Here is a 16,202-nt window from a genome sequence, read left to right on the forward strand (position 1 = left end):
TACTTTTCGAATAGGGCCACACGGGCGATGAACTGCAGTGATTCTGCACATGAATCAGAAAGCACGTTATATTTGCCTGTCACTGAAGGAGGTAGCTCATGCAAAAACAGATGGGTGCTGCTGAGCCTGCTGCTGAAATAGCAGTACAGTGCAGCAGACATCTTATCAGAAGGGTTGTAAAGAGAACTTTAAAGGAAGACACACTCTTTTAATGTTAGAAGTATATTGTTTCTTGTTTTTTTTTCTTGCAGTTGAAGCTCTGTGAAGCACTGGCGTAATACTAAGAGTAATATAGGTGATAACCCACAGGAGTAGGTTCTCCTCAGCTTTTGACATACTTTTCCATCTGTTTTTGGATGCCACTTTGTCAACAAAATCAATTTAGTTGATATTTTTCCCATTTTTGCACAATGACAAGTGTTTCATGAGATAATTTGCTAGAGTTAGAAAGTGACTGTTTATGCTGAAGCTGTTCCTGAGTCTGTTGATCTTCCTAGGAGTTTAACAATTGTGATGTATGTTAGCACATTATTTTTCTAAAATTTTTATCCTCCCATAAAAGTTAGTGAAAATAAGCATGTCAAGAAGGATTCTCTAGAAGTTACGACATAACCTGACAGCTGGGGGGAAACGCCAAGAAGGGCATTTTTTTCTACCTTTTCATCTCTGAAACAGTCATTTCTGATGGAAGTCATTATTTCTGATGGAAATCTTAAAATCAGACTGAGACAGCAGGCATGGTAGTAGGATGCATGCTTGTATCAAACCAACACATCTACACGCTAGTCTCCCTTTTCTCTTCCCCAGACGTTCACCATGCCCTAGTTCTTTCCAGTAAGAGGCCTTTGGTGTCTTTCTGCAGGGACACTTGCAAGCCTGACAGCTGCCACTTTGGAGCTTGAAGCAATGATTTCTAGAGTAAATGTATGAATCTTAGCAGCTAATGCAAAAGAAACAGAATTTCCTGTTGAAAGCTATTTTAAACACATACCCTCTGTGTATTGGGCACAGATGTGTTGTATAACACATTTTCTGACCAGCAGGTTACACAAACAAAGTGTGTGACAAGTGACTGAAATGTGAAACATGTACTTTGGTGATTCACTCCATAATTCACAGATTAGCGTACTTTTAAATACAATATTCTTCTCAGAAGGTCTCATTGTGAGAGCAATATGAAACAGTAACGTCTTACCTGTCACAGTTATGTACCTTTTCTCCTCTGAGGTCCTTATTAAAGGCTTTGAGCAACTACCTAGCTCAAGATAATGTTCCATGTCTTAGAATAGGACCTGGGACAACACTTCAGTGGATTACTCTTTAGTTTTACACTCTAGAACTGTTGGAACTTCAAAGAGCCAGTAAGGTCAATGATAGAACTGTAAATGCAACAAAACCCTAGGGAAGTTAATTTCAGAACCAAAATACCCACATATAAAGTGAGGCTGATGAGTATATTGGGAAAGGGGATTTAGGAACTGCAACACTGTCTTTTGCCTGACTTACCAAATAGTTGCATTTCTGTCTTTGAAGGAGAAACTCAGGTTCCTAGCCTATGGGGATGGTTAGATCCCTGTATGAATGAGAGCAAGAGAAACCAGCTTGCAGTGCAGTCAGACCTCTAAGCTGGTCTTACTGACTTGCAAATGTAAGCAACAGGAGTGATTTAACCTCTGAATCTCTCAGAACCCCAAATCAGGGCTGGGGTGAAAACTTGTCTGTGCTTAAGAACTCCTGTCCTGAATTTGAGTTGTGAGTGAGCCGTAATTCATTCGGTCTGACTTCTTCTAAACTTCTGGTAGTCATCTGCATAAATTTTAGGTGGTTAGCCGTAGGGGAAGGGGATACTCTAGTGTGAATAAGGTAGAGAGTTGCTGGTGTCTTTAAAGACCTGATGACCTCTCTGCTTAATACCATTACGTGACTCTCATTATCTGTAGAACTTGAATGCTTCCAAAGGCACCTAATCTTCAAGGGCAAGGCTGAAGAGCTTTCTCTGACAAGGGAGACTCAAGTGGCTGGGATCACATACCTAACATTGTAACAGAAAAAAAAATGCATCCCCCTTTCAGCTTTATCTTAAAAACCAGTCACAGAAAGAAGAGAGTGCAAGAGCTCATTGAACAAAACAGTGGAAGTCACAGGGTCGGTCTCTTTCCTTCCCTGACCAAACACACAGAGAAGGCCTTATCCCATAAGAAATTTAATACTATCTGTTGGGCATAGTTGGTAATTTTTCTACAATTTTTTATCATGAATATGCTGAGAAAGGATCAGGAGAGAGAAATAGATCAGATAAAGTAGGAAGAAAATAATATCAGAAAATTATCAATTAAGGGCAATTGGCTGTTTTCTCAATTCTTACTTTAAATGAGAAAGTTTAGTACTGTACTTTGATCAGAACTTATACCTATGGAGACCTTCCGTGATACCCAAGCTATTCTGTTACTTGAAGCGGCTTAACAACTTGGCTTTTGAAAGCTGCTCCAAGACTGTGCTAGGGTGTGAAATTTACTGTTTCGGGAACTGTTCTTTCTTCTAGACTTGTGACTACTGTAAACAAAGGGTCAGACTCACCAGGATACAGTTGTTTAATCTTTTTATTTCCAGTTGTTTTGAACTCAGACTCTTTAACAGATGTGTCAAAATGTAATTCTTCCTTACATTGCAGTGTTCAACTTGGGTGAAAATAGCTTGTAGTCTTCCTCTAAAACAAGAACAAGAAAAATGTCCACAGAATTATTAACATGGTGGTTTCATTGTCTCTAGTAAAGACGAAAGAAAATAAAACCAGAGGAAAGAAAATGCCACTACTGGCATTCTTTGTGGAAGCATAGCCATTAATATAAAACACATTTTAGAGTATATATGTCGCAAAATGTTTTGGTTAACACATAATTCAGATGCTAATATTAAGACTTCCAACTTGAAAAGACTTATACATGTGTTAAAGTTACTCATTTGAATAAATGCATTGATTGTGTTTGGTTGTGTGTAAGCCTTTGCAGGAGTAGATGCAGGCTACTTAAAAACATCACACAGAGATTTTAAGAGAGAGAAATCATAAAACTCTGGCTATAAGACAGCAATCATCTTATCTGCCAAAATCACATGTAATTGACTGTTAGTTCTCTGTTCCACATCCTGTGTTTGAAGAGTCTTACCTTATAAAGATGTCAGGACTGAGGCTGTTATAAGATTTTTTTTGGAGGAACACATCCATTTGTGGAGAAATATGTCTTATCTATGGCAAATAATATGTGTAGCCTGCTATTTATGAATAATTATAAATAATACCTGGTGATGGTGATGCATTTTTGTGTTGTTATTTTCCAGATGGGAGTTGCTGTAGTGGATTCATCTGTTGCAGGTTTGGGTGGCTGTCCCTATGCAAAGGGCGCTACTGGAAATGTGGCCACAGAGGATGTGATATACATGCTTAATGGTTTGGGGATCAATACAGTAAGATAATCTTTACTTTCTACTTAAGACTTTAAGGTAAAGACAAACATTTTTCTAGACAACATAAGATGCATACCGGACAGTTGTGCTGTACAAAAAATATTGGGAGCATGTGGTAGTTTTTGCCAAGTCAGTGTTTTAATATGCTTTGACACAATATGAACAATATTGTCTTCACTAGCAATCTAGAGCAGGATGGGTTTGAGTATTTGACAGGAATTTGAATAACGCCATTTCCCTAACGGGAGATATGAGGAGCTCAGTAGCAACTGCTCTGAGTCATTGTTCTGCCTCAGTAACCTCAAAATATAACTGCTGTAGATATTGCCCCAGAAGTCCAATCAGCATTTCACTGGAAAGATTGAGTGAACCTCAGCTTTTTTTTAGAAAGCTTTGGATTTGCTTCATAATGCTTATTAATATGCTGTCAATTCTTCTGGCTTCAAAGTAGATAAAGAATTGTGTTTGGAGCCCAAGCATAGGACAGAGTTATTTGTCAGTTATTCACTTAATATATTTCAAAATTGTGCAAAATCTGTTCTTGGCTAGAACAGCGGTTTTGGATGCCTCATACCTGGAGGTGTTCAAAACAAGGTTGGACAAAGCCCTGGGCAACCTGATCTAGTGGGTGGCATCCCTGCCTATGGAAGGGGGGTTGGAACTAGGTGGTCCTTAAGGTCCCTTCCAGCCTGAGCTGTTCTATGATTCTATGAACAGTTGTTGACTTTTGCAGGCTTCACAGTCATGTTTATTTCCAGCCCTGTTCGTGAAGGAGAGGGCAAGGCAGCTTATCTGCACTGAGCTGCACTTTAATTAACCTTGCCAGTGAGCCTCCTCATTCCATGAGCACACATTTAGTATCTCATGTTTGGTTGGCATGTTAATAATTCTGTAATCCTGGGAACCAAGAACCTTCTCAAAAGGATGTGTTCTTTAATCTTCCTTTTGGTCAGCGTTGTTCTAGAAATGTGGCATAATGAGTTTTTACTAACTTAAGCAATACAATGATTTTACCTTTAACTTGGACTTTGAGAGTCAGGTTCAAAGGAGAAAATATTAAGAGCTGCCAAAACTGCTACGTGTGTAGCTTTTATTTAAATTACTGCAAAGACAGAAAAGTCTAATGTCTGCCATGCGAAGAACTAAGTTAATGGGGAATTATTGCCTATCTATTGCAGTTCAGTGGGGCATGCATGCTAACAGAGTTCCTTGACATAAAAGAACTGTGGAATTTGTTTCTGAATTGTACATCCCCAGACCACTGTTAAATCATATTTAGTCCCTTACAGAGTTCCCTGTAATGATTTTCTGTTTTCATGTGCTTCATAGGGAATTCTGGTTAGATGTGAGATACCTGTTTAGAAAAGGTTTAATCACGTGTCCACTGGACAAATGAACTCTGTTTTGAACTCTGCATAGGTGATTTGGGGTGGCATTTTCATGAAGAAGATGCTTATTCTTTTAAAATAACACTGTTCTTTGGAATGGGGAGGAGAAATCATGCATTTCAGTTTACATTGCTGGGTACCTTTTAGAGTTAGCTTTTCTCTGGGCAAAATACCCATTGACTTTTATGACTCACTCCCAGCAAAAGGAATCAATTGAATAATAATGCCCTGATGAAAAGAAACATGCTTTGTTCCAGGCTACTTGATAAGACTTACTATTCTGTGAATGATTTGGTGTCAAAGCAGGAATCTAGCTTATCCTAAAGGCTGATTCCAAATGCTATGAAGATAAATATCTCATTGTCAAATATTTAGTGCTCCCCATTTTTTCATTTTAGATTATGCAGTAGCAAAGCACAAAGCTTCACTTCTTGACCTTTTTCTGGCCCATTAAAAACAGAGTGGTTTACTGGATGAGAGACAAATCCCTGGATGTAGACACAGAGTCTCAAAATTATAGTCTTAATACATGAGCTTTGGTCTTTGCAGTGTTGGTTGGTTTTGATACCACGGCCAATGCTGTAAAATCATTATTGAAAAAAATCTATTAATATGTCCTTTTTTGTATAATGGCACAAAATGAAATTACAATTATAATTGTGCCCATTTGCAAGGAGCTTCTTCTCTTGTTCCTTTCATCTATGCATTAAAGCTCTTATTTTGTTGACTAAAGTCACTTAAAGTGTCCACCAAAGGATGGACAGTGTTTAAATGTACATTATTGTGTTCAGATTGACTAGATATGTCAAAATAATAATTAATACTTGTTCTGAACTTTTCTTCATAACATGTAACCAGGAATTGACACATGAAATGAATCTTTAGCAAGCTAAGTGTGAAATAAATTTGTAGTAGAGCCCATCTACGAAAAGGTCGATTGGTTGTACCATAGTGAATGAATAACAAATTATGTCATAGACCATTAATGCTCATGAAACTTTGTAGGGAGCCACGTACAAAGACAATTTCTATATGGTTCCTATGTAATTACAGTAATAGAGCTTGTGCTTACGGTGTCTTTGAAGTAGCAAACAACAAGCCTTTCTGAGAAGTGACTAAATACTCTTAGCCTCACATTACTGACAACGAAACCAAAGTTCAGAGAGGTTTGGTATTTATGATTGCTGAATGAGAAGTGATTAATTGAAGTCAGTGGGAGTTAAAGAGCTTTGCCTTCTGGCAGAAGCTTTTGTAACTTAACTCAGTTATCCAAGTTCATAGATACTATTGGAATTACTTGTCTTTATGTTTCATGGTACCAAGGAGGAATTCTGAATATTTGAAATGGTTACTAAGTACACTTAAGTACATGTCTGAGCATCTGTTTGAAAACCTATTATTTTGACTCAACAACCTTACAAACATATGACACGACTCTTTTCCCATACCTATCTGTAAGTCACACTTGTGAATGCTGGGTTTTGTGTCCTCATGACAATCCTCTTGGAATCATGACACATAAGAAAGACAACTTAAAAGCCAGAGATGCTTGTATTCCATTTAGTGAATGTGAACTGTGAACATGTTTCTTATCAACATGTATCACATTATGCATCGTTACAATGCTGAAAATGTGAATTTTGCGTAGTTTATGCTTTTTACTTTTCATCTTACATAATCTAACTACCAAGTATGTCTATGGTGACATGTACTTTACTTCTTCCTAGTAAAAAGCATAGATATGGTAAGAATTTTTAGACTGTGTTAGGTACAACAGTTCTCTACAAACTAAAATGTAGTAATGACCAATAAAAAGAATGAGCTGAAATCACCCTGGTTATAACTCTATAAAATGAGAGAATTATAAAGAGATGTGTTTGAACAATAAGTTTTAGATGGCGCTAAATGCTAGAACTGATTGGAAACAGAAACTTTTTTTTTTTAATTAAAAATGTTTTTGGTTGCATTTCTGTGAAGTAATTTCTATACTCATTAACATTCTTAGCCAACTCCAAGAATGAAAAAAACAAAGTTTACTGTAGAACATGGTAAGTGCTAGATCTTTCAAAAAAAAGCATCCTAATGAGGTCTTGGTCTGTACTTCAGTACATAAATCTGTAATTGTTATGGAAGTGTATTTCTGGTGTAATAAATCTTGCATTCTTTAATGTTTACTAAGCTAACACACTTCTCCCAGTTCTGTGTAGCTACTCAGTGTATTTGCATTTCAAAGTCCCCATTTGCATCCCTTGTACTGGCTTTACTGGCTTCTAAATTCCAATTTTTGGAGCAAGTGCTTGCATCACTTGGACAATTGAAGTCTAAAACTTTAACTGTACATGAGTAATTCAAGAGACCAATAATGCAGTGTTTTTTCCTTTTTGATCTGATTCTATTTTAGCAATCAAGCAGTACCTATATGTGTCTTATGTTAGTTAAAAAAAAAAAAAACACAAAACAGTTGATTGCTCAAGGTATATTTTTTTATCTAGCACTGATCAAGCAGCTGCGATTTTTTTAGTCAGTTGTACTAGCTATGCAAACTGTACTTTTGCATTGAGGGGAACTTTTTCAAGATCATGATTATATTTGTTCAAGAGAATGCAGGATATTGTTTCTCACTGATGTCAGTTGCCAATAAAAGTATGTTTCCTTCATTTTCCTGAGGTACAAATGGAATATTTATAAGCATGAAGTTTGGTGATAAGTGCAGCACATAAGTAGACACTGTATTTTATTACAACTTCTTCTAGTTATTATTCCAGTTCTTTATTCCAGATTTTTTTTGAGTTTGAAATGTATTACTAGAGTATTTGGTGCACTGCTGTTAGGGTAAGAAAGCAGCCTTAGAGTGGTAGAACCTTCCAAACACCTGGAAGCTGTGATTATTGTGTAAGTCACAGTAACTTTACTGAGCTCCATTACTGACCTATGACAAGAATCAGGCCCTTTTCAAAAATTAGACCCTGGAGCAAAATAACATGAAATTTAAGCATTTTCAGTGTGTGCATTTATTATTCTTAATGTTTTTCACCTCTGTTTTTTTAGGGAGTAAATCTTTATAGAGTGATGGAGGCTGGAAGCTTCATCTGTACAGCTTTGAACAAGAAAACAAACTCAAAGGTTGCACAAGCTTCCTTCAATAGTGGAACAATCAATTGAATGGATTTTCTTTGCAGATTAAGTACATTTGTCATCTACCTTGACCAAGGACATTTATATCAAGAAAACAAACATAAGAAAATCATTTCAGCAAAGAACTAAAATAGAACCTAGATATAACTTTTTGTTATGGGAATAGTTTCTGTACTGTAGCGTCTTGCCAAGAATTGTCTGGTTTGTAAGGATGAAATAAATGACTGTCATACAGAACACTATGCTTGGTACTTCTACAGATGAGAAGAATGTATAAACACCAGGCCATTTTACCATTCTTTAACTTGAATTTTATTATTATTTTTTTTTAGGTAAACTGGTTAGAAGCAGTGAATACATAGTTAATTTTTAATCAAGATTACTTTTAGAACAGTACAAATATTTGCAGTAGTTTATGAGATCCCACATTGTGTGTGGCCATTCTATCGTGTTTTATTTATCTGAATCTATATTTTTCATTTGTCAAGTCAGTTGTGTAATGACCATGGAGCCAAATCTGAATGTACTGTAAGAAATTTTTAGCTATAGCACTTTTGTTATTTTGTTTTGTTTAACATCTGCTAAGTATATGGATGACTTTATCTTGTTCCAAGACTTTGTGGTGAATGGCAGCCTGCCAGATCCTCCAAATCTAATGCAAATTTCCTTATTTGTTACATATGTTAAATTTGTTGTAGTTGCTTTTTTTTTTTTTTTTTTTGTCAACTGTATTAAAACCTAATTGTATGAAGAAATTAAAAATTGACAAGGTTTGCAACCATCGTTCAGGGTAGTAGTAGTGTAGAATTTTTGGGCTAAATTTTTGTCCAAGGTCTCATTGAACAATTTGACTTTTTCTTCTGTAGTCTATGAATTGACATTCTCATTAATTTTTGAGGATAGTAATGCTCTGTTGTACTAGCTTACACAGAGGGAACCACCTCCAATTTATCCCTGTGCTCTTGAGACAGTTATACTATACTTTTAAATGTCTTAGTTCAGCAAGATGCTAATTAACTGCATTGTCATTTTTAGAACATAATGAACAAATGCAAAGAAAAGCCTTATTGTATCTATAAACTGTTCAAATGTTGCATGAAAATACTGTCATTTTTCAGTCTAAAACATCAGTATTGTTACTGACTTCGTGTAGGATACTTCCAGAATTCTCTGTGTACTTAACCTTGATCTGTATTTTTTTCTGCAAATAGCCTGTTCATGTGGTAGGCCAAATCCCTGAACTATGATATTTTTCCATATTCTCTGTTTTCCTGCAAAATATGGAAGCTTGGGAAAAGGTGAGATGGAACAAAGTGGAAGAGAACATGTAAATAAGGAAAAGGGTAGATCATTTTTGTCTGGAACTCAAATCTGCCAGGTTACAGCTGAATCTTAGCTTGCCTTTGAAATTCCAAAGTGAACTTTTTCTGAGATCTTTGAGCCGGTACTGGAGTTTGGAATTGGCACAGCTTAACAAAATCAAACTTGGCATGCCATGAAGCTCAAAGATAGAATTTTAATATAATCACTCTATCCAGTTTATGCTGTAGTAACAGTCAAAAACAATATAAGCTGCATTGTTTCGCTCTTTTCATGGTAAAAGTCAAAGGATAAGCAAAGAAATCTGCTTAGGTGAGGCAGGAAATTTATTGCCTATCAATCCAAAATAAATTGCACCTCTTCCTGTGGCGTCCAGTAAGAAGACTTACAGGTACTCTTAAAGACATGGAAACCCCGATCTATGTGATCTGTTCTGGGTGCGTACTTGGATTGCCACAAGAAAACGTTCCATCCTCATTGTAGGCCAGTTTAGGAACTGCATTGATATTATCCACTTTTTGCTAAGTAGAGTAACTACTACATCTTAGATAAAAGTGAGTGGTTGTACTACAACCACAACTTCTATGTTAAATAAGGTACCTGTGTAGATTACAGAATAAAAGAGCTAGCTCTGCTCAGCTCTTTGAGAGTTCTAGACACCTATATCCTAACTACCATGAAGGGTTCCTGACTTTTTCTCTGAGACCCTTAAACCCTGGAGAAGTTGTCAGGTACGTTGTCTGCACGTAGTGCATTGTAGGTTGTTCAGCATCTGGGATGTCCTAAGGCTCTTAACTCTCCCTATGCCCAGAAATAGGGTACCTGTGGGTCTGTGGGTCTGTGGGGATGAACAACCTCAACTGCCTCAGTTCTTTGTTGATTCTGCTTAGAAACTACTTGGGAGCTTATGAAGAGTCTTAAATGCAGGTCTGTTATTCTATAATGATGTAAGCATTGGAAGAGATGAGCAGTCACATCTGGAGCCAGTACTTTACCCACATGTTCAGCTTCAACCACATAGTGAGTTATAGTAATCGGGGGTGGAGGTCACAGACATATAGATTGTTTGTCAGGATTGTTTAAAGGAGGAAGAAACATAAAGCCAGATCCAAAAAATAAAAAAATAAAAAAATATATTTGCCAAAAGTGCCACCTGGAATAAATTATTTAGGCATGTGGATCCAGGTGAGCAATCTCCTGAAAATGCTTCTTTACTTGTAGTGTGACTGAGAATTGTTAGACATCTCATGTTTGTGCTACTAAAATTTGTTCAGCACATAATATTCTGCTGCTCTGCTTTCCTGAGGTGGCATTTTTTTTGGCTGTGCAGAGCATTTTAATGCCTAATCTTCAGTTTCAGAAAAAATAGGCATATTTTGCCCTTAAGATCAAGGGCTAATCCAATAGTTATTCTATAAGCATGCATTACTCACATAGGTAGCACCGAGTTCACCACATAGTAAAGCAGTTGAGGCTACATCCCTGCAAAAACATGGCAGGAACAGTATGAGATATGATGGTGCTACTGCTCTCCAGTGCTTCTGAGCTTCTAAATCTTTAAGTTTACATTCAGAGTGACTGACCATGAGTAGTGCTTGCTCTTTGGTTCCTTTCAGTGTCCCCCATTGAGTACACTGTTGTTAGTTCACCCTGAAGTAACCCTCTGCCTATGGAAGGCTTAAATCCAGGTGTTTTATTTGCATGAGAAGGTGTCCCAATTACTATATTATTATTAAAATTATATATATTTTTTGAAAGCTATCAAGACAAAATAACAGAGTGCTGTGCATGATCACACAGATAAAATGTGAGGACATTCTGACTCCCTGTCTGTTTTGGTGATGCTCTCTGGGTTTCCTACCAGAGACAAATTAGGTGTACAGAGGGAGCTGGGGTTGTTTAGCTTGGAGAAAAAAAGCTCAGGGGAGACTTTATTATACTTTACAATTACCTTAAAGGAGGTTGTAGAGTGGTGGGGATCAGGCTTTTCTTCCAAGCACTAAGTAAAAGATGAAAGGAAATGGCCTCAGGTTGCACCAGGGGAGGTTTAGGTTGGATATTAGGAGAAATTACTGAAAGGGTTGTGTGGCATTGGAATAGGCTGCCCAGAGAAGAGGTTGAGTCACCATCCCTGGAGGTTTTCAAGAAACATGTAGATGTAGAACTTAGCAGAATAGTTTAGTGGTAGACTTGTCAGTGCTAGGTAAAAAGTTGGACTAGATGATCTTAGGGGTATTTTTCAACCTGAATGATTCTGTGATTCTATGATTTGCTTCCACGCTTTGAAGACTCTTCTGAATTCCACTGTTTCGAAGTCACTGGAAAGATCTCATGGAATAACATGGAGATCATCTTACTTGTGCCAGGGCCAGAGAGTATGTAAGCTGGAGTGCCCAGGGCCGTCTTTGGTCTGTGGCCTGGTCTGAACCTGTGAAGGTTCAACAGATGACCTATGTCATGTTGCTGGAATTCTCTTTAATACTTTCATAGTAGTTTTTCTTCCTGTACTGTTGGCAATAGCTAGAAATTCAAATATTGTCTTCTTTGGCAGGTCAAAGCACTATATTCTAAAGGCATGGCTTGTGTGCTTTTCTGGAGAAATTGGTCAGTTCCACTAGTAATGGGCATAATTGTTCTTCAGTGCCTTTCACAAGACAGCAGTGACATGGATCCCTTAGATGCATAGTGCTAATGTCTTCCAGCAGCAGCTTGCTTTGTAGTTGAAGCTTTTATGTATTAGGGCAACTTGGCTCTGGACCAGCACTTTAATGTTTCATTTTCATCTATAACCAGAGTTTATGGGAATAAGAAGTGAATATTCTGGTCTTGTGAATAAGTCCAGAGAAGCATTGGCTAATTTTCCTTTCTTAATAGCATCATTTGAGTCCATAAAACTTTTATTATTGTAAAAAGGAGTCACAGAATGAAGACTGTGAGCCTGTGAGGTAAAATTCGTATGTTTGGGATCCGTGCTGTTGAAATGAAAAAAATGTTTTTCCAAAGGGTTAATGTGAATGTGTAAGATCTGCCTATTTTTTCACAGAGGTATTTTTAAAGGGTAGAAATACTGTTTAGTTGCTATACTAAATACTTGAAAATTAGTATTCTGTGCCATAGATTTTTTGTATGATTTCTCAGACTGCCTCAAGTTCTTTTTAAAAATTAAAAAAATAAAGTCCTGTTAATATGACAGGATACTTAATAATTTCTTTAAATCTGAAATGTCTAGAGAACTGCATAAATGTAAAAATTAGTATGGAGAACTGAATGAAAAACACATTTCCATTCCAGTTCTTGCTGATAAATCTTTTGTTTGTTTGTTGGTTGGCTTGTTGTTTTTGATGATGTTAAGCTATGCTTTTGAGTGTTATTTTTCTCTACGGTCCTGCTCTAACACAGTGTTGATCTTCAGTGCTACCATAAACAGCAGGCAGAAGGACCACAGCCAAAGTCAAGTTAGTCCTTTGAAACTGATGTCAAAAAGATATGTTTGCTGAGGAATTGACATGTACCCTCCTCGTTAAATCTATTTGTGATTTTGCAATTTGTGATGTTGAAGATGAAACAAAATCTATCTTAGTGTTTATTGAAACTGATATGCTCATGTATTACGCCAGATTCAGCGGCTCTGACTAACCAGCTCTCACATACGGCATTAGTAAATATAAGGTGTCACTCTGACATGTACGCCTGTGTTGACTTTGTTACCTCGTAATCTGTTTGGAGTGCGTTTTCTTAGAATTACCTTTTTATCATTTGTTCCCATGTGCTTTTATAGCTGACAAATCTCTTCTAAGTAACTAGGAAAACATTTCTTCCCCCCATTAACTAAACATTAAAAGCTACAGCCAGTAATGGAGGTAGGAGTTGAAAAATTCAGAGGCATCGTCTAGCTTTAGATGTTCCTATGCAAAGTAGAAATCTGTGCTCTGTACATGATGTCAAAGACCCCTGCACAGTTCATGGGAGACTGAACAGCTCCAGCATGTGATCTGAAATGTCAGCGTGTCAGCTGGAGTACTTTCTTGGAAAAGTCAGCAGCATTAATCCTACTGAGCTTCAGACAGTCATCTTCACCTGCTTGAATAAAATGGTTTAAGTTTTCCCTCATGGAAAGACACCCAATGATATTCACTCTTTTAAGGCACTATCTTGCAGATAGTGATGGTCCTGCCTTCCATCCATCTACTGTGTTACTAGTTTGATCTGACACCTAGCCCAGAGTACCAGATCATAATTCCCACAACAGCCTGAGAAAGCTGTCTGTCCAAGAAGCCCATTCTCTCACCTCACAAAAAGGTGAGATGGCTAAGGAATATCTTCCTTTTGAAGAATTCAAGACTCACTGTGGTAAGACAAGAGAAGTATAGACTTGAATTTAAAGCTTTGTATCTTCAGTGCTGCATAAGGAAGAGATAGTCCTGTGTATGTTTCAAAAACTACACATTTCATTTGAAATGATCTTTAGATAAACTGCATAAACAATATTGAAAGCAAACACTGCAATCCAGTATTTATTGTTTCAAATGAGAATGTTACGACTAAAATTTATGCTTTCTCCCTCTAGCACAATTGTTCTTCATTCTTTTACTGTGTGATGTCCCAGCTCCAACAGAAGGGGGACAAATCATGTCCTTACCCAAAATCACCTGGGAATCCCAAGTGGTCAGTGAGACATCAGTGTTCCTCAGCTGGGAATTAGGCGCAGATGTCTCGCTTCAGAGGAAAAGATTTTAATTGTGAGTCTGTTACAAAAGATTCTTCATCTGTCATGAAACTGTTTTGCAGGACATATGATATTGTTGGGTCTTAAGCATGCCTAGGACTGAAATGGCAAAACAGGGGGATACTGCTCTTGGTAAAATACTGCTGACTGAATTTTATCTGTATCTGTGTGGTTGGAATACGGCACTCCTTATTCTTTGTTTAAGAAATAGAGTCTAATCATGATCACCTGAATACAGATCATCACAGCAGAGGTTCCTTTATTTAATAATTAATGACTGGATACAATTGACAGAATACAGTGTCACTATGAAATATAAATCAAAAGAATTGTGATACAGGTACATTTTACATATGTAATGGAGGAAATGTACTTTTCCACTGAGCACTAAAGTTAGCCCTAATGAAAAGAGCCTGTAAAGTTGCACAAGTAATACAATTTCTGCTAAATATTTTGCTGTCTTTTAAAATAACTCACGTACGTAACCCCAGTTTCAAATACATCTTTTGTGTGTCTGAATGGGTGTTTTTAAGCACACATATGAAGAGAGTTCCTAACATCCAGATACAAGCTAATTAGAAAATGAAAGGTTTATAAGACAGAAAGTTACAAGAGACGTTTTTATGACTGAGGTTTAGTTAAATCTGAATATAAATGGATTTCTTCAAATTTTGAGACACAGATGGTTGAGCATTGCATCACTGGTTTTTAAAGTCAAACTGAACAACGCAGGTTTCACTTCATATTTCCTGTATAAAGAAATTATTTTATCCAACACTGATAAACGGATTCTCAACACTATTCTCAGAAATTTGAACTTTTTCCTCTTTACAGTTTGAAGATTAAGAATATTAATACACTACTCTCAAAATACCTACATAGATGTACTAAATGCTGCAAATTACTATACTGATACAGGAGATCCTTCTGATTAGCAAACTACCCAAATTTCCACTTCTTGTTTCTGTTGTATTTTGTCCAAAGGCTGATTTAGTAATGAGATAGCATTTAATTACAAAATAAGAAGGATTTTTTATTTTATTTTATTTTTTTTTTGGCTTTGTGCAAATCCTAAAGAAAGAGAAAATGTCTAGTGTAATAATTGTTTTAAATCTCTAAAACTCTATGATTCTTGCTCTTCTGATCATGTCAGAAATTTGAATTTCTAAATTTCTTGCCTTTGTTCTCAATCAATCATGGTCAAAACTGGAACTGAGTTCAGTGTAACCAGTATTTCATTCCTGATACTATTTGTTATGTGAGTTACATTTAATGGGAAGTCAGAAAAAAATCAAAGTAATCAAATTCAAAATCAAATTAATTACTCAGATGCTATCATAACAGGTTAATACATACACTGCTTATGGTAATAGTAATACAACAAATGCCAGTCCATTACTTTGTGCTGACCAGAACCTGATCATTACAAAGATTGAACAAAGACAACCAATCGCTAATAAATAGAAGCTTAAATCTAGAAAATTAACTCAGCTATAGGGAGAAATCCAGAACTAATTGCCAAAAAGTGGGATCCAGAGTGGTGGGTTAGGGCCCGTGACTCCCAGTACAGTGCATGGGGAGAACTGGGCACTTTGGGTATTGCCTAGAGACAATGAATAGGAAACAGAGATGATGAGAGGAGTTGTAAGTTCTCTCTTGAGAAATAGGCACTTTGCTTCATCCCCAAACAAGTTTTTTTCTCCACTGGGCATTCATACCACAGAATGTTGTCTAAAATGGTGGTTTTCACATTGACAAGGCTCACTCATTTCTTTTTGAAGCATCTCAGAGGAGAAAGAATAACCAGTTTCAACATCAACATACTGGTCAAGACAAAAGCCCAGGTAGTCAGAGTTTAATTCCTCTTCATACTGAGAGGGGCTGTGATCGTGATCTCTCCCTCTACCCCACAAAGTGCTCTGCCATCAAACTACAGGCAGCCTGCCTGTACATACTACCTCACAAATACCCCATTAGGTACTTGTAGAGCCACCTTGTGTACAAAACTCCCACATATGTGCTTTCTAACAACTCTGAAATGTATCCAAGTGGATTCTTTTTTTTTCCTTTCTGTCAGATGAATCCAAATCCCCAGGCTGGCTTCCAAAGTTTGCCACTGCTAGGCATGTTGAAAGGCCAGGTTCATGCCAATACAGCATTTATACCTGTCA

The 16,202-nt window shown here is 37.0% G+C and overlaps 1 protein-coding gene across 12 annotated transcripts in view; it reads left to right on the plus strand.

The window, feature by feature from the left end:
- Positions 1 to 12,986, plus strand: part of HMGCLL1 (3-hydroxy-3-methylglutaryl-CoA lyase like 1) — an 85,850-nt gene extending 72,864 nt beyond the window's left edge. For 6 of the 12 annotated variants that reach the window (XM_048078051.2, XM_066994779.1, XM_066994782.1 and 3 more), the window contains 2 exons: positions 3,337 to 3,462; positions 7,899 to 12,986. In XM_048078051.2, coding sequence (XP_047934008.2) covers positions 3,337 to 3,462; positions 7,899 to 8,012 — 240 coding nt within the window. In that variant the 3' untranslated portion in view covers positions 8,013 to 12,986. Of the gene's footprint in view, positions 1 to 3,336; positions 3,499 to 6,855; positions 6,899 to 7,898 lie in introns of those variants that run through there. The other 6 variants (XR_010830553.1, XR_010830554.1, XR_010830555.1 and 3 more) reach the window with 4 other exon arrangements.
- The last annotated feature ends 3,216 nt before the right edge of the window (positions 12,987 to 16,202 follow it).

This window comes from Anser cygnoides, chromosome 3 (assembly GCF_040182565.1).
Source record: "Anser cygnoides isolate HZ-2024a breed goose chromosome 3, Taihu_goose_T2T_genome, whole genome shotgun sequence".
In the NCBI taxonomy this organism is placed as follows: domain Eukaryota; kingdom Metazoa; phylum Chordata; class Aves; order Anseriformes; family Anatidae; genus Anser; species Anser cygnoides.